Source organism: Sphaerodactylus townsendi, linkage group LG05 (genome assembly GCF_021028975.2).
Source record: "Sphaerodactylus townsendi isolate TG3544 linkage group LG05, MPM_Stown_v2.3, whole genome shotgun sequence".
NCBI lineage: Eukaryota > Metazoa > Chordata > Lepidosauria > Squamata > Sphaerodactylidae > Sphaerodactylus > Sphaerodactylus townsendi.
The window spans coordinates 109,050,876-109,070,104 of NC_059429.1; the positions used below are offsets into that span (position 1 = coordinate 109,050,876).

Here is a 19,229-nt window from a genome sequence, read left to right on the forward strand (position 1 = left end):
TTGCTTGCTAACTCATTGAATCCTTGAGGTGATGCATTTTCATAGTGCTGTTAGCCTTATTGGAGCAGGGTCTTGCTTCTGCTTGCCTGTCAGGTTTCCCCGCAGCCATGCCTTCTTTTGAGCCATCAAACACAAATGGCACAAGCTTGAAATTGTCAAGGAAGAAGAGAAAGTGACCTAAGGATGGAAGGGGCGTAAATGCTATAAACCAGGGGTGTCCAACTCTGGGACTTCAGATGTTCATGGACTACAATTCCCATCAGCCCCTGCTGGCATGACCAATTGGCCATTGCCTTCAGGGGCTGATGGGAATTGTATTCCATGAACATCTGAAGCACCAGAGTTGGACACCCCTGCTATAAATGATGTGATTTGAAGAGGATAGAGGTGAAAGCGTCAAGTCTGGGTGCTGGCGTTGTATTCAGTCTCCCCACTTGATGTGGTAAGTAGAAAATGTGTCCATGTTTGAAGCTATTTTTAGTGGGGAGGTGCATTTGTAGAAGCAGGCTGGTTAATCCCATTCCTGTTCTGAATAAGACGTTTGCCCCTCCCAGGGATGTGTCTATTAAGCAGACGTTTGAGAATCTTAACAAGCTTCCTGAAATTCTGGAAATTAACCCAGGCCTTTAGAGGACAAGTGAAGTTAAATCTGAATTTAAATTAGCACAGTGGAGACTTCACAGTTCTTCTTTATAATAGCAACATCCAAACTGAATTTTGAGAACGAGGGTCAAATGCAGCTCCCTCCTCTCAGGAACGTTTTCAACCTGTTTTTCCCCTCTTTTCAGGAAATGACCTCAGAAGAAAAGAGTACCATTACTAGCCTCAGCAAGTGTGACTTCACCCACATGAGTCAGTATTTCAAAGCTCAGACAGAAGCCAGGAAACAGATGACCAAGGAAGAGAAACAGGTATCTTCACTTAGGAACTTTTCTCCCCATAAAGTTATTTGGGGGGCTGAAAACACAGGTTTTACTTGTTGCGCCCCCTGTTAAGAACATAAGAACAAGCCACCTGGATCAGACCAAAGTCCATCTAGTCCAGCTCTCTGCTACTCGCAGTGGCCCACTAGGTGCCATTGGGAGCTCACATGTAGGATGTGAACGCAATGGCCTTCTGCGGCTGTTGCTCCTGATCACCTGGTCTGTTAAGGCATTTGCAATCTCAGATCAAGGAGGATCAAGATTGGTAGTCATAAATCAACTTCATAAATCTGTCCAAGCCCCTTTGAAAGCTATCCAGGTTAGTGGCCTTCACCACCTCCTGTGGCAGCATATTCCAAACACCAATCACACGTTGTGTGAAGAAGTGTTTCCTTTTATTAATCCTAATTCTTCCCCCCAGCATTTTCAATGTATGCCCCCTGGTTCTAGTATTGTGAGAAAGAGAGAAAAATTTCTCTCTGTCAACATTTTCTACCCCATGCATAATTTTGTAGACTTCAATCATATCCCCCCTCAGCCGCCTCCTCTCCAAACTAAAGAGTCCCAAATGCTGCAGCCTCTCCTCATAGGGAAGGTGCTCCAGTCCCTCAATCATCCTTGTTGCCCTTCTCCGCACTTTTTCTATCTCTTCAATATCCTTTTTGACATGCGGCGACCAGAACTGGACACAGTACTCCAAGTGCGGTCGCACCACTGCTTTATATAAGGGCATGACAATCTTTGCAGTTTTATTATCAATTCCTTTTCTAATGATCCCCAGCATAGAGTTTGCCTTTTTTACAGCTGCCATGCATTGAGTTGACATTCCCATGGAACTATCAACTAAGACGCCTAAATCCCTTTCCTGGTCTGTGGCTGATAGCACTGACCCCTGTAGCGTGTATGTGAAGTTTGGATTTTTTGCCCCTATGTGCATCACTTTACATTTTGCTACATTGAACTGCATTTGCCATTTCTTAGCCCACTCACCTATCAATGTTCTTAGTCTTGACCTTCACACCCCTATATTGTTTGGGACCAGCATACCTGAAGGATTGCCTGACCATGATGGTCACCTTCAGAGGCCCTGTTGCAGGTGCACCTGCCTTCTGAGATTAGGTGGTTGGCAACCTGGAAGATGGCTGTTCTTGAACTCTCTCCCCATGAATATTCATCTGTCCCCTTCTATTGCCATCTCCTACCATCAGATAAGACTGTTTGTGTTTTATTTGGGGGGGGGGGCATTCCTTCAGTGATCATGCCTTACTAACCTATTTTTGTATGTTTTATTTGTATTTTAACTCTGTCTGAAAAACTTTTTCAAAGTTATTTGAATGATTCATGGTTTTATATGTTTGGTTTTATAAATGTAATTTTATCATGTACGTGTAGAGTGTTAGCCACTTTGGTAGCCATTATAAGGGCAGAAAGGCGGGATATAAGTTTTGTAAATAAATGAATGAAAATACCTGAGTCTCCCTTCTTTTGAATTCTTACTAATAAAAAAATCTAGAGTTCATTGGGCAGAGGGAATGAAGTTCGTGCACGTAGTGTCGATTTCCAGTCTTTCATCCTCCGAATGTGTATGTATTTTAATGTATGAATCTGAGTACACACATTACATCCACTGCAGGAACAACTGATCGAGCTGTGGATGCTTGCGATCCTTTCCTGCAAATCGTAGTTAGTAAGATCTCCCTCTTTGGAGAACAGCCTCATGCCTCGCCCTGAATTTGTACATGACTTATGAAGAGTGCTCCTCACCGTTGAGGTCTCGGAGCACAACTTGATTGCAGCTTAATGAAATCATGGCGCTGTTGGTGCTGAATAATTTATGCAGTGGTTTTGGGGTGTTGTAATTATGTCTCCCTTTGTCTCCCTCCCTAGAAAATTAAAGAGGAGAATGACCAGTTATTAAAAGAATATGGTTATTGTGTCATGGATTATCACAAGGAACGAGTTGCCAATTTTAAGATTGAGCCTCCAGGTCTCTTCAGAGGTCGTGGCAATCATCCCAAAATGGGCATGCTGAAAAGACGGATAATGCCCGAAGACATCATCATCAATTGTAGCAAGTGAGCACAGCAGTGTTTACAGTGCCAGCTAACAAATATTTCTGGTTCAAGCCCCTGCCCCAGATAATCTGTTTGTTATTGACAGTCTGATGTTTTCTGCTCAGGACCTCTGTCCTCGGTGTATCTTCAATGGGAAATGCAGGGCTTGTGCCAATTCCACCAAATGTGCCCATAGTGTCAGTGTTCACAAAAGTCATTATATGATAACATTGCTTTGCAATGAGCATACTGTACCCTTTGCAGAAGTCTAATGTTGGAGATCAACCAGTGCTTGCATCAGTTTAGTGTGTTTACTGAATAACTATTGTTGTATACAGTGCTAGATAAGGAATAAAGTAATCAGTATATTGTACAAGCAAGTTGAAACCCCACCCCTCCCCCGGCAAATAAAAAAAAACTTTGGAAGACTGGGAACTTAATATCATTGGCTGTGGCGGTTTCATAAATCATGATGCCTAACATCTGCATTGAGGGCTTGGTGAGAAAATTATCCCCAAATTAAAAAAAAATCTACTGCATTATTTGTTGATAAGGACAATGTGGACTCAACTTTTATGGTGGTTTTTAATGTTTATGTTTTTAGGCTTGTCTATTTTAACAGGGCTTTTAACCCCATTGTGGAAGCTGCCCTGGTGTAGGGAGGGGGGGGTATAAATGGAACAAACAAATAATAAATAAAATAAACCTGTTTTCAAATTTCTGTTGACGAATCAAAGCAAAACTTTTCAGTTTTTCCAACCATGTGACGATTTTTGTTATATGCCCTGTGCAGGGATTCCAAAGTTCCGCCTCCTCCCCCTGGACATAAATGGAAGGAAGTCCGGCATGATAACAAAGTGACCTGGCTGGTGTCATGGACAGAAAACATCCAAGGATCTATTAAGTACATCATGTTGAACCCCAGCTCTAGAATCAAGGTGATGATTTGTCTGAAACTGTGCAGAGCACTCCCTTATGTCAGATACACTTGTGGGGAGGAATTGGTTCTTAATGGAGGATCCATTAAGTACTCTCTTTCCTTTGTGATTCTGTCCCTTGCTTGGTACAGTCCTGAATCCTTTTCTTTTTCTCATGTGCACTGCTGAAATAAGCAGCAGCCACTGGAAGAATGTAGTAAATATCTGTAAAATGGCCACCGGGATGTCTTAATGCACTCCAGGTGGTGCATCATCACCAGACGACAGTTTTCAAACACCAGAGCAAGCCATCATGATTTTGTGTGTGTGATTGTCTCTGCAGGGTGAGAAAGACTGGCAGAAATATGAGACGGCTCGGAGACTGAAGAAATGTGTAGATAGGATTCGAAATCAATATCGGGAAGACTGGAAGTCCAAAGAGATGAGAGTGCGGCAGAGGGCTGTCGCCCTGTATTTCATTGACAAGGTGAGGATGAGTCACATGCTCAGCTTCTGCCTTTTTAAAATAGAGGTGTGGCTTCTGGCCCTTAGGTTGGACTCCTGAAATCCTGGCTAGAAACAAAATAAGATTCTAAAAGTCAAATGTACCAAGAGCATCCAGAAGAGTTGGCAGTATCACTGGAACTGAATTCTCAATATGGATGCTTCCCCATAAAGTGGGGCTGGGTAGCTTGCTCTGAAAAACAGTCCTTAGCTGTAGGTCATCCCAGATGGGCCACTTGTCTGCCCCCTCCCTCCCCTTGCATGCTACCCCTCACTCCATCCCCTCCCTTGCATGCCACCCCTCCCTCCCCCCCTCTGCTAGGGTGGGTGGGCCATGTCCAGATGCTAGGCCCCCTCCCCTCCCTTGCATGCCACCCCTCACTCCATCCCCTCCCTTGCATGCCACCCCTTCCTCCCCCTCCCTCTGCTAAGGTGGGTGGGCCATGTCCAAATGTCGGGCCCCATCCCTCCTCTCCCTTGCATGCCACCTCTCCCTCCCCTTCCCCTCCCTCCGCTAGGGTGGGTGGGCCATGTCCATTTACAGATGGGCCACTTGTCAGCCCTTCCTACTCTAGAGAGATTGCTTTCACCTTGCTGAATGTGGCTGGTTGCTGAGTTTGGTGTATGAATTTTGCAGTTTAATTATTAAGGGATTTATAACCCACTTTTCCGTGATTAAATGACAATATATTGTTGAACTGAGGCACCAGTAGCAGTAAATAGGAGATCCAACATGCAATAAAACAAATAAGAACATAAGCAGTAAAAAAACAGCCAACATGAACCAAAGCTGTACTCAGTTTCAAGCCTAAAAGTTTGAAGTTCAGATTCACAGTTTAGTCTTTTAGAGCCCTGTACGAACAGGCGAGAATCCTTGAGGCCTTCCTGCAACTACTCTGATCGAAACTCAAAGCTGTTTCCTCACTTGGGGGTGTGTGTGTGACCGTGGAGAATGGTTGTTTGGCCATAGCCACAAATTGAATATGAAATGGTGTCATCAACACATGGTCTGATAGAGATCTTAGTGAATAAAAGGAAATATACAGTGGGAGCCTTCATTAATCCAGACCAAGACAATAAAGATTTTGAATTCAGTTAAATTTGTGGATGTCTTGAATCTTATTTTTGAGATTCAAATATGTTGACTTAACCTCTGAAGCCCTCCAGTGGATAACTTGTTCAGTTAAAAAAATGCTTCCTTTTGTTTTGATTGCTATTCAGGCCATCTCCCCAGTCAAACAACCTCTCTCTCTCTCTCTGTTTTATATCTGTAGCTCGCTCTGAGAGCTGGTAATGAGAAAGAGGAAGGGGAGACGGCCGACACAGTGGGCTGCTGCTCCCTCCGTGTGGAGCATATTAATTTGCATACGGAAATGGATGGCCAGGAATATGTGGTAGAGTTTGACTTCCTTGGAAAAGACTCTATCCGATACTACAACAAGGTCCCTGTTGAAAAAAGGGTAAGGTTTTTTTTCCTGTGCTGTATTGTTTAAGAAAGGGCTGATATCTAGATGTACAAAACCTTAGGGATTCATGTTCCTTAGGCTGTGAGCTTCCTTTCCCTTCTGTTAGTTCTGTGGGCCTTTATCTGGGGTGTGTAAAGTTCTCATTTCCACATGAAAAGACCCCTGCTGGTTCATAGCAGAATTTCATTGCTCGGCCTCAAATTTCCAGCAGGGCCAGCCAGATGCTTTCATTCCCTGTTTGTGGACATCCCAGAGGCAACAGCTCTCCTGCATTATCTTTCAAGATATACTGATACAGAACATGAAGGTTCCCTTTAGCTACGCTGGATAATATGCCCAGCAGTTGATGCCTTCTAGAAATGTGTTGTCCCTTTAAAAAAAAGCAAAAAAGCTATCAGTTTCAGCATCCATTGTTGCATCTTATGGCAGAAAATTAATCTAGCATTGTGTGAGGAGGTTTTTGGGAGGGTCCTGAATTAGTTGACCCCAAATTCTAAAGTGATAAGTCTGAAAAAAATTCTCTCTCCATGCATTCATAATTTTATAAACCTGTCAGCTCTCTCCACTCCATCACCCACTTTTTGGGTTTTTTCTTAAGCAAAATGTTACCAAATGCTTTGAATTTCCATTGTATGGCAGATGTTCTAAATGCATAGTTTGCCAGTATGTTATGAAACTGAAGGATATATATATTTTTATGTTTGTTTGTTTGTTTGTTTGTTTTCCTTGGAGATGAATCGTGGCTAGTTCCTATTCCTAATTAGCAGAATCCGCAAACATACACCCTGTAGGCTAATAGAGTTCAGTGACTCTTCAGCTAGGTGTTCAGATGGGTACATGGGAATTAGCAAGGAGCACTTCTGAACAATTGCCAGACCACCATGCCACCCAGATTCATGTTGTAATGGAGTTTGTCTTTTCCTGGCTCTTATTTTATAGGTTTTTAAGAACCTTCAGTTGTTCATGGAGAACAAGCAGCCTGAAGATGACCTCTTTGACAGGCTCAACGTAAGTTCTCATTGCATTTGGAAGCTCCAGTTTTTCTTCTACTTATACTGCAGTCCAGATCAGAGTTATGCCTTTGTAGGACCATTGACTGCAGTGGGATTTAGAAGGGGGTGACTCTTCCTAGGATTGCACTATTAGTTGGGTAGTAAGCTGGTATCTATTTAATAACCCCTGTTTGTCTCTAATTGGTGTGTTATCTTTTAGAATTCTTAGGGTGGGTAGACGTAGATTCACACTCATATTCTAAAAAATCAAATTTGATAAATGTGGGTACGTTTTCACCTCAAATTGTTCAAATGTGTAGATCAAACAGTTCTGATAACTAGTGCTGGACTGAGTGAATAACCCCCTATCTGCTTCGTTACCCACCTTTTAGACTAGTATCTTAAATAAGCATCTACAAGACCTTATGGAAGGGCTAACAGCCAAGGTATTCCGAACATATAACGCCTCCATTACGCTACAGCAGCAGCTAAAGGAGCTCACTGCCCGTAAGTACCTTGAATCCAGAGCATCTTATCCTTTGTGTTCACTGCTTTTGATGGTGAGCTTAAGAACATAAGACGAGCCCTGCTGAATCAAACCAGTGGTTCATCTAGTCTCGCATCCAGTCTCAGACCAAAGCCATCCAGTTCTTCTGGAGGGTCAACCACAGGGCATAGAGATTGAAGTCTTTCCCAGTATTGCCTCCCCGTACTGGGATCCAGAGGTTGACTGCCTCTGAAAGTGACGGTTCCCTTCAGTCACCATGGCTAGTAGCCACTGGTAGACCTATTCTCCATGAGTCTGCTTTTAAAGCTGTCCTGTGCCTGTGGCAGCAGATTCCATATTTTAATCACTGTCTGTGTGAAGAAGTATATCCTTTTGTTGGTATTTTCAAATGGCATTTGTCAGGGTCCCTCACCCAAGCAGTTATGGATTAAAAATTGGTTAAATGATAGGGACGAAGGACAGAAATATATGGACAAAGCTCACAGTGGAGGGAAGCAAGCAGTGGGGTCCCACAAAGATCAGGGTTGAGGCTGTTACTATTTAATTTCTTCATAGATGATCTGGAACTAGGGGTGAGTAATGTAGTGTGCAGCTACATCAGCTTGAGGAAAACAGGAACAAAACCACAGCTTATTTTCAAAAGAACTGCAGTTAGTCTTATCCCTCTTATACCATGTTGAAACAAAATGTATCAGCATGGCATACCCTGTTTCCCCAAAAATAAGACCCGCCCCGAAAATAAGCCCTGGCATGATTTTTCGAGATTTTTGGAGTATGCTTGAAATATAAGCCCTACTCCAAAAATAAGCCCTAGTTACAGATTTCCCAGCGCAGCTGATCTGGTCACGTGAGGGGTGCAAAATCATGGGGAAAAAATAAGACATCCCCTGAAAATAAGTCCTAACGCATCTTTTGGAACAAAAATTAATATAAGACCCTGTCTTATTTTTGGGGAAACATGGGTAGTAGTGAGAATGATAGCATAGACCATAGGTGTCAAACTCGCGGCCCTCTAGATGTTATGGACTGCAGTTCCCATCATCCCCTGTCAGGCTGGCAGGGGATGATGAGAACTGTAGTCCATAACATCTGGAGGGCTGTGAGTTTGACACCTATAGCCTGGGTCCAAATCCCCACTTGATCACGGACCGTGCTAGGCCATTCATTGTCTCTCAACCTAATTTGCCCCTCAAAGTTGTGATGGGAAGAGATCTATGTTCGCTGTCTTGAGCTCCCTGGAAGAAGAGTAACATAAATGGCAATTGAGTTTTAATAAGTGTGTTAAGAACTACACCAAAGGTCACAAATCACCAGAAATGTGACCAAAACTCCAGATATCCCTGGAGAGGCTTTCTCGCTGTTAAGTTTTTACAAGGTTGTAGAATATACAAATACAGTTAGGTGGACTTCTGTAAGTGTCCAGAACCAATTTAGGAGGCTAGGAATCCTCTTTAAAGCACTAAACAGCTGGATCCATACCTCCCATAGAAACTTATTCTGTTACTAAAAAAGCCAGGATCCAAACTCCCATTAACTTTGAGAGCCAATGTGATCTAGTGGCTAAGATCTGGGAAACTCATATTCAGATGTTCACTTAAGTCACCATGGCTAACAGCCATCAATGAGAATATCATGAATCAATCTAATCTCCCGTTTAAAGCTATGCTTGTGGCCATCTCTACATCAACAGGCAATTTGATTACTTGTTGAGTAAAATATTTCCTTCTATGCATCCTGAATCCCATTTCCTATATGTTGAGTGCCTCTTGAGTGCAAGAGGATGATAAAGTTCTCTCTATCTGCTTTTTCTACCCTATTCATAATTTTATAAGTCTCTATTATGCCACCATCATCTTTTTTTCCCAAAAAGGAAGCTGTAAAATGTGTATGTGTGCATGAATGTGTGAATGAGTGTTTAAGGTTGGTAGTGGTGTTATCCTGATCCTGCAGATGTAAAGACGGGAGGCTGGGGAAATAATGTTTTGTCAAAAACAGCCTACCAAGTTTATGGAGGAAACAAGATTTCATATTGGGAGTCCAGATCTGTAACGTTTTGTATTGACCACTATGTCAAACCAGCTTAGTTCTCGTTCGTTCGTTCGTTCGTTCGTTCGTTCTCTCTCTCCCTCTCTCCCTCCCTCTCTCTCTCCCTCCCTCTCCCTCTCCCTCTCCCTCTCTCTCTCTCTCTCTCTCAAAACACTATGTGTAGGGGGGCAGGGAGAAGAATCCATGAGAGTTTGACCTTGTCATATAGAAATTCCATTTTCACATGTTTGCTTTCAATTCTTCCAGCGGATGAGAACATCCCAGCAAAAATCCTGTCTTATAACCGTGCCAATAGAGCTGTTGCTATTCTCTGCAACCACCAGAGGGCACCTCCAAAGACTTTTGAAAAATCCATGATGAATTTACAGACTAAGGTAACTGGCTCTTTCACCTTCACTTGTAAGCCAAAGACTAGCCCACTTTGGTTATCTCTGTTCCTTCGTCAGCCTCTATCAGGTTCTTTTCTCAAGGATGTTTGATCCACTAGCGAAACTTGTTTCTGGGAATTCCGGAATGAGAATCCTGTCTGGTTTTGGTTATTTCTGAAGGAAGTTTCAAATTCTCGTTATTGTCCAAAATCTGTCAGCACTTGTAAGAGAGTTGTTCCACAAATGAGAAGACTCAACCCAAATAACCGCTGGTGCGAACCGTCTGTCAGAGAAACTCACAATGCTGTTTCCTTGCTAGTGCTGACGGATTTTGGACAATAATGAGACATACCCCTTGGTCTTGACATCTTGCACGAGATCGAATCTTATGCGGACACCGGATAGGTTTAGTGGGTTCTCTTACCTGTAAAGCAAATACAATTCTTAATGAGGAATTTTCATTGATCTGTTCTCAGAGATTTTCAGTGTACTGAGTTTTTTGGAACTGACTGCTTGAAAAAAATATGATTATCACACAGTGCTGTTGGTGCACTTTTGAGCTTTTGTACATGTTTGTAAATAGATTATGACACCAAAGAATTTTTGGATCTTGCTCTGAATATTTTTTTAAAGGTTTTTCACTTTATAAATATTTTTCAACTTACACAGCTATTGCTACTAGCCGTGTTGAGTGCACTTTCTCTATTTTTATTGCATCATACATATGGCAGAGCTAAACCTGAAGAAGTCTCAAAGAAGTTTGGGAGAAGAATGTCCTCTGATGCTATGTTATAGCTTTCTATCCCAGCTTTCTCTCAAGACGTTGTGTCGATTCCCTTGGCAGAGGAGTTGAATGGTTTAAAGACTACAACTGGCTGAACTGATAACAGCAAAGATGGGTGGGCTCTTCTGTAGTTTTTATGAAGCATTATAAGATTGCAGGCAGGAAGGGATGAGGCAATGCTCAGCTCACGTGGCCCTTCCACATCCAGGGTAATGCCTACCACCCATTAGGGTCAAGAAGAATTTATCCTCTAGACCACGTTGGCCAAGAGTTCTGGAAGCTTTCTGCCTTCCTTTGGGCATAGTACAGGACTCACTGGGGGAGGGCAAGAGCTTGGACATGTTGACCCTTGAGGTCACTTCCATCTCTGTTTTTCTCTGTTTCTAATTGCTCTGGAAAGGTTTGCGGTTATGTGAATGCCACTTGACCAAATAACTTCAGCCCGGGCTTGCAGATTGCAGTTTTGGGACTTCACCACTTGAAACTGTTGATGGGAGAAATCAGATGATTGAATGTTTTCTCTTGGGTTTTGTGTCAGTGTGGCTGGCTTTTAAGATCCTGCTCAGAAGCTGTACTCCGTTTGCCCCTACGTTTGGAGGCAAGGGAACATCTACCGGAAACACCATTCCTGTAGACCATCTTAATCTGAAAAACTCCCTTCCACTTCTCTATGCCCAGCATGCGCTCTGCTAAACATCATGCACTAGGTGCTTGGCCTGTAGATTCCTGTAACTCCATTCCAGTGAGGGTTGAATCCATTTCTGCTCCTGGCGACTTTGTCCAACAGTCTTCCACTAACATTTTAAAACTTTCCGAGCAGACCTCCAGAAGAAAAGTCAATGGGCTTCCTGGTAATAGATGCTGTAGTAAACCATCTTGCTAAATCCTTTGGTACGTTTTTCCAGAGATTTGTGTCCTGCGAATGTTCAGTTAGGGACCTTAAAAAGAACTACCATTCTGGAACCAGGGAATCTTTCCAACACATTGATGCCCTTTTATGTGGAATTATAGAACAAAACAATTTCCCATAGTCCTCAAGAAAAAGGGAGTTAGAGGAAAGGTGAGAATCCCTATCAGATGTTACATAGGATCACGTTCAGTCCAGAAAACTATCTGACTGGCCGGGGGAGAAACGGGACTCACATTCAATCACAAAATCAAGACCAGCAGGATTTCAAAGTCATCCCTATCGGTGTGCCAGATCATATACAGCTGCTTTTCATCTGATCCTCTTGCCACTTTTGTTAATTTGCATGAGTTGTGTTTATGTCACTTATTGTTAATCGCTGCCTTTTTTTCCCGTTCTGTATTATGAGCTGCCTTAAACAACTCAAGGCTAGTAGTCAGGATAAAAGTCCTGAAAACTAAATATCCAACTCAGTCCAGGTTTAAACAAACTCTAAATGTCATGGAGAGTGGCTCTTCTCTCCCTGGCATACTAGCTTGTTGTACTCAGGATTTTTTGAAATGAAATATTTCACCTCAGGAGTGGGTGAAATCCAAGAACAGTTTTACCATGATCTAAGTTTTAAAAAATGTTTCCTGCCATTTTTATTATTCTCTGGCTTTCTCTGTAACTTGTGGCCTCAAAAAGGTTCCAAGGAAGCCTTTCTTACCACATAACTGGAGGATGATGCCGAGACCTTGTCTGAGAGAGAATGAGGCTGTTAGTCCTGTACCCCTACCTGTTTCAAATTGTCAGTCTCAGTGCAATTCAGCATTTGTTTATATTTCATTCCTCTAACTCACCCGTTTCCTTTTCAGGTTATTTCTGACATAATCCATGAGGTCAATGTGGTTAGGTTGGTTTCTAGCCTGAAGTCTGAAATAACCTTCTTGATTAGGTGGTCGTTTTTATTAATCACTGGGGTGGTGTTTTGGCTTTCATAATACCTAACCTGGCTGTTACAGTTGTTAGGACCTACAGCTCTGACACTGTGATATTGGCTTGGCTGCCTTCTCTTGCCCTTCCCCACCACTCATTTGTAGAATTATTTTCAGAGAGGCTGGAGACTCTGTCAGTGACAACTGAGGTAAATGGAGCTCTACTCCCCTGTCCTCCACTTCAAAGCACTGCTTAACAAGCCATAAACTGCAACCCTCACACTTCGTTCCATTAGCATAAACACAATGCTGAATGAGCATAGGAAATTTTCTGAGGTGACCTAATACACCCCATCAGAATCTTGACACTGTTCCAGTTATTTGGCTATATTGCCAAATCATGCTATATCATATGTCCATAAATCTTTATTTGTATGGTTACTGACTTTGCTTTGTTTAATTGTACATTTGAATCTTACTGAGTTCAAAGTTGTTTTTTTTAATTTTTCATTAATGTGTTTAAAGTATGGCCTATGTCTTTCCCAGGTTTCTGCCCATTGTTTTGAAATTCCTTGTTCCAGTCTGGTGGCTCTATACAAAAGATAATCTCTGTGTCTTTATTCCTAAATAGTTATTGAAGCAACTAGTGGATAGGGGAAAAGAAACCCCATTAGCTCTAATTTACTTCAGATGATATCTTCTGTTGAACCATCTGCATAGGCTATATCGGGGGCTTTTGAGTTGTGCAGAACTGATTCATTGCATCATAAATCGTTGGTATCTTTCCAATACATCTGGTACAACAAAAGATACCATTGTTAAAACTTTTGGCTCCTAAATAAATTTCCAGGTTCTTAAGTCAGTAATAGCACACTCACAGACTTACTATACGCTGGCTGTGTACTGGATAAACCCTTTCTAAAGTAAGTGTCTAGAATCCTGCAATTCACTTCTACCAATTTGACTTTTGCATGCTTGTCTAGAAATATGAATCCTGGCTGGTTCGTGTATGAAACTTATTAATAAGGTTAGAACAAAGGACTTTTGGAAATGCATTGCAAGGTTTCCTTTTGGACGCTCACTAAGACGCTCGTATCAGTCAGGTGTTCTTGATCAACTGTTTGCACCTTTGCCAACTTTACTCCTTCCCAGGTCTACTTTATTCGATTTTTTTCCTTTTGTTTTCTGCTTGCCTAGATTGATGCCAAGAAGGACCAGTTGGCTGACGCCAAGAGAGAACTGAAAAGCGCAAAAGCTGATGCCAAGATCCGGAGGGACGAGAAGTCTAAGAAGTAAGTCTGGCTGCTGCAACCTGGAAGCCGTTTAGCAGGCTGCAGCCTTTTTAAAAAGGAGCCGTCCCTTGAATGTTGGTCCCCTCGGAACACTCTTCTGTAGGTCTGTGATTAATTCATTTTCCTTGTGCTGCTTCAAATCAAACCCAGGACTGGGCTGTCGTGATTACAAGTATCCTTTAATGAGCATAGTGTGGGGAAAGGGTTCACAAGGTTTACCTGGGAATGATATATTAGAGTTGTCATTAATGTGCATGTTTCAGATGCCTCATTTAACCATGTGGCTTTCCTAATACAGGGGCTGACTGGGCATTCTGTGTTTATTTTGGCATCACGGGCCTCAAATACACAAAACAGTATTCAGCCTTTGAAAACTGTAGTGACTTGCACACTTTCTGAATTATTCTTCTCTCTTTGACCCTGGGTCCCTGTATGTTTTCAGCCTTATTAGAACATTTCCCTTAAATGAAAACTTGGATGTATGCGAGTCCATTGGCCACATGAATGTGCCCCTGGAACCAGTACCCAGAGCCCCAGCCTAACTGGTGCAGAATCTTGAGAAGCATTTGAGTTGATGCTGAGAAAGTTGGAGAATTTCTTGAATGACCAATGAGAGGGATACGGTAGTGCCAACTCAGGAGTGGTGTCTTTTTCATTGCTTTAGCCTGGGCCGTGCTGCCTCCCATTTGGTCTTTGGAAAGTGTGTCTGATAGCAGCACCTGAGACACTGTTTCTAAGCTTGCACATGCTGGAGGCCAGGCACAGTTAACTGACAGAGCACAGTCATAGCAGACAGGCCTGAGCTAAATAGCTCGCTTATCAGACAGCATAAAGCAGCTTTAAGTATGTGCATTTGGGGCAGTCCTGTGGAACTTCACAATGCACATTTGGTGAACAAACCATCAATTCCCACGTCTCCTGCCTGGTTTTGTGAGATTTATTTATTTATTTATTTATTTTATACTTTAAGCTTCTATACCGCCCTGTCCCTGAAGGGCTCTGTAAGTACCTGTGAAAGCCTCATGACCCATTTGATATTGCTCCAGTTTCCTACTCACCCACGGTCTTTCTAGGCCACCATGGTCAAATCTGTATGAACCCACTCTTGTCTACTGATAACATATCGACAGTGTTGTCACAAGAACAAAGATAAACACTCAATTGCTTTCAGCATAAGCAAATTATGTCTTAGCTCCAGCAGAGTGCAAGTGGAAATATAAATGAACTTAACAAAATTGATCGCACAAGATGTTGCAGAAGCAGAAACACGAATGGGATACAATAAGTTTGACTTGATGAAGGCCATTAGCACAATCTTATGTTGTACATTTCCACTTGATCAAGAGTTCTAGCACAAGCGGAAGTTTCTGCATAATGTTCAACCCCATATCCCCTTATCCCTTCAGCACTGAAGTTAATGGGTGGCACTTCCTATGCGGTTCGTGTTCTGTATTAAATCTGAATGGCCTTTGAGTTCTCATAGCAAAATAAGGTTCTGAGAAGTTGCTTACAGTCCTTGTATGTTGTTCTCCTTCCCTTTTGCAGGTCCGTTGAAAGTAAAAAGAAAGCTGTACAGAGAATTGAGGAGCAGTTGATGAAGTTGGAGGTTCAGGCTACAGATCGAGAGGAAAACAAGCAAATTGCCTTGGGAACCTCCAAGCTAAATTATCTGGATCCTAGAATTTCTGTTGCCTGGTAAGCTCCTGTCAGATGCACCACAATCTGCATAATGCACAGTGAGAGAATAGGGTTGGCACTATCTATCTGCCCTTGGCTAGTTGAAGCTTCATAGATTAGGTTTGTTTTTTTGTGGCCGAATCAAGTGACCAGTATAAGGGCTCTCCTGTTCACCCATTTTACACCAGCTGTGTTCAGGTTTGAAACCATTGAAGGGTTTTTCAGACACTGTGAAGGTTTTTTGGCAAGTGAAGAAAAAAAGCCTTCAGAGTAAGACCAGGTGTAAGTAGATGGGTGAAGTCTTGCGGAGAGCTTTGATTTCTAGTGCAAACCTGAATTTAATTCTTCTGAATTTAATACAAAGAACGATTACGGAGGAGCTTATCTCCTCTACCCTGCTGCAGCATCAGGTGTGCGCCTGAAGTGCTCTCACTTTCCACAGGGAAGGCCAGGAACAAGAACAGTAGGCAGTCTGCAAACCTTCTTATACAAACATACAAGGAAGTTACTGCGCTCCTACTTTGGCTTTCCACTTCTGCTCCCCATGCATGGAAACTTCCTTTTGCATCAGTACAAGGAAGTTTGCCGCAACAGGGTTCAGTTGCCAGTGGCCTCCTGCGTAATTGGCCAAGGACTGTTTTTTTCCCTTCTGCTCTATGTCTTACATTGGGTCTGTATATCTTGAATAATGTTAGGGCTGGACTTCATATTTGGAAGGGAAGTGTAGCCATTCGTTCTCTGCTTCTCTGTGTCGGTAGCCTTCTGGGCATCCTGGAGCCTATTTGCACCCAAGACCATGTGATCCAGCTGAATCTGCCACATATCCTGTGTTCCATTTTAGAAGCTGCAAATCTAAAATGGTCCAGCAGAGGAACCTTGCATCCTGTTCAGAGTTGGAGCCTTTGGATCTAACTCCAGGACTTTGTCATGCCCTTAACACCTACCCCTCAACGGACACATGCGCTTCCCCCCCCCCTTTTATTTTTGTACTGGACATCTATCCTGAACAAGAGTTTTGGAGAACACAAAAGCTTGAGCCCCATTTTGTGATATTTTGGTTGGCTCTAAAAGTTACCACATTTGGCATTTTTCTGCTTCTCCATACAGCTACTGCTCCTCCCTTTAAAACAACAACAATAAAAAAATTGCCAATACAGTTCAGATTTGCAGCTGCTCTGAATGTGGCTGCCAGTATGTGCAGGTTGTGTTTCTAAATGATTGGTTAAGGCCTCACATCTTGATAAGCTGATAGAACTGTGCAGAAGAGCAGTATAGGATGGGATTCCGTTCCACTGTGGCTATCATGGCTTGTGACAGTTCAGAATTTGATGATAGGTTGCCTGCTGCGATTAGGCTTTTGAAATCAAAATGCTTGTTACATGCTTAGACAACCAACAGACACCTGGCTCAGTTACTTGATTGAATTTGGGCGTATGCATGCATACACTGCCCAGTGTTATGGATCCACTTTCAAAACTTTAATTATTACAACAGCATGCCGGAGGAGACAAGTGTGAGAAGACAAGCTGTAGCAGTAGACATGACTTACTCCTGAGTCCAGCGGGAATATCACTTTTTCCCTGTTATAGGTCATCTTTCCCATTGAGCGATAGTCCATCTAATCTTTCCCCACCATTCAATGGAACTTCCCAACCACTTAGCGTAACTAAGCCATCTGGGAGAGTTTCCCCCGTACCCATCCGAGATTGAGCAGCAACATTTTTACCTGCGCAGCACCAATACGGTGACTGCACGGTCACGCACCCACACGGCTTACAGGAATCATTGCTACTGAGACTCAAGGCAGATTATATGATACCAGTCAATGCAGTCGTTAGGATGAGATATCTAATAAGCAGTGTAATAGAACTAGGACTGCAGAAATCAAAAGCTTCAATTATTAGGCATATGTTACACAATGCAGAAGATAACCACATAAGTATAAAAGAATGCAGTAAGTGTTTAAAGTAATTGACTTATATATTGCAAAATGGGATTTCTGGGCACACATGCATTATTACTGATGTTTTTCTTCTCTCTCTCTCTCTCTCTCTCTCTCTCTCATCAGGTGCAAAAAATGGGGAGTACCTATAGAGAAGATATATAACAAAACCCAACGGGAGAAATTTGCCTGGGCAATTGACATGGCAGATGACGACTATGAGTTTTAACCTGATTTTAACGGCTGGATTTTAATGGAAAGGGGGGGGGGGAGTAGCCTGGTTTTAGGGAGAGTGATAAACTGTGAGCCTTACTTGTCCTTTATATTTGGGGGGGAGGGGCATTGGGAGGGAAAAGTGAGTGTCTGACCAAGTACCTAACATCTTTGAGAAAAGATACGCCTGGAAATATTATAGAGGAGCTGAGCCAGTTGTCCTATGGACAACTTATTTAAAAACTGTTTCAGAGACCCAAATTCTAGCTGTATGGTTTGTGTTTTATCTCTGGAGGGAGGACAAGAAGACGGGGATTTGTTAATCTTCCAGCAGGCAAGTTCCCCATTACACTGAAGAGCTTGGAAATCATTTAGCTACTGTATACAGAATCCAATGAGATATTGGTGCGTTTTTACAGTTAGGGTTTTGCAATAACTTCTATATTTTAATAGAAAATGGACTCCTTAATTTCCCACACCCCTCCCCCTTCATTAATTTAACACAACCGAAGCCCTCGCGCACCGGCTCTGGCGGCCATGGAAACACCCTCATTGGGTTTTCACTTTTACTTGCCACCATCATGGTATTGATACAACGTATGATTAAAATGCAACATCTCTTCAAAGCAAAGCATGATGGGAAGGCCCTTCCTGACTTGAGTGTTGTTTTTCTTTTTCTTCTTTTTGTTAATGTGAATTTTTACTACTTTTAATTATTTTAAAATATTTAAACTTTTTTTCATCTTCTTGATCTTAAAGATCATGTAGATTTTACAGAGGGTAGGAAGGAAAGGGCTGGGGAGGGTTTTTAATGGATTATGAGAACTGATGAATTGGTGACAAAATGTTTTCCCATCATACTTTGTTCTGAGTACATAATATATATAGCGGAAATGTCCACACTTGTGGTTTACCTCCCTTTTTTTTTACAAGATGCTTTTCTTCCCCCCCTTTTTAAAAAAAAACTCTGCCCCACCTTCTTTTACTTGAAAGATTTTATTGTGTACAAAAGAACTTTCACAGGTCAATAAAATTTTTGAGGGAAGTGAGCTTTGGTCCAAAAAAACAAACAAACAAACAAAAAACCCTGGAAAAAGAATCAAGATTTTAGGGCTTTTATTTTTTTTCTTTTGTAATTGTGTACAAAATTTAAAAAAAAATTAAAGCAGAATTTTAATGTGAACCCTTTTTTGCTATAATCCATTAGTTTTAGAGACCTTGTTAGCTTAGTGTGGTGCACAGACAAGTCTCCCGCAGTCTTTCCTCAACAAGTATCTTCTATTTTTATCATGAATTCCCTTTTAATCAATTGTAGGTTATTTAAAATAAATTCCTACAACTAAACACAGCGCCAGCATCTGTGTGTTCTTGTATCCAGAGAGCCAGTCTGCTCACTCAAGCCCAAATGCATCAGCTGAGACATCTGAAGAGTGTTTAGGTGGTTGGTTCCCAAGTTAAGCCATCTGAGGAGTTATGGGGGAATCCAGAAAGCCCTGTGACTTACTTGCCTGAAGGAATCTGCACCCAAACTTCAGGTCCTTTGAGCCAAGGGAAGCATCTCAAATTGACTAGGACATCACATCTGATCCAAAACTCAAGTTGCCTGGGGCTGGGGGAAATGGTCTGTGCCTAACGTGGAGGAGGGGAAACCTACAAGGGATCTTCAGGCTCTGAGCTACAATTGGAGCTATTTGTAATTGGCTTCTATAGTCTGCTCGT

General features: G+C 42.3%; 1 protein-coding gene across 1 annotated transcript in view; it reads left to right on the forward strand.

Moving 5' to 3' along the window:
* The window catches only part of TOP1 (DNA topoisomerase I), a 91,965-nt gene extending 73,107 nt beyond the window's left edge, over window positions 1-18,858 (forward strand). Inside the window, exons 11-21 of the mRNA XM_048496442.1 lie at window positions 789-911; window positions 2,811-2,998; window positions 3,771-3,915; window positions 4,238-4,381; window positions 5,673-5,858; window positions 6,804-6,872; window positions 7,249-7,363; window positions 9,657-9,784; window positions 13,584-13,678; window positions 15,224-15,373; window positions 17,424-18,858. Of these exons, the coding sequence (XP_048352399.1) occupies window positions 789-911; window positions 2,811-2,998; window positions 3,771-3,915; window positions 4,238-4,381; window positions 5,673-5,858; window positions 6,804-6,872; window positions 7,249-7,363; window positions 9,657-9,784; window positions 13,584-13,678; window positions 15,224-15,373; window positions 17,424-17,526 (1,446 nt within the window). The 3' untranslated portion in view covers window positions 17,527-18,858. The remainder of the gene's footprint in view (window positions 1-788; window positions 912-2,810; window positions 2,999-3,770; window positions 3,916-4,237; window positions 4,382-5,672; window positions 5,859-6,803; window positions 6,873-7,248; window positions 7,364-9,656; window positions 9,785-13,583; window positions 13,679-15,223; window positions 15,374-17,423) is intronic.
* Window positions 18,859-19,229: the final 371 nt, after the last annotated feature.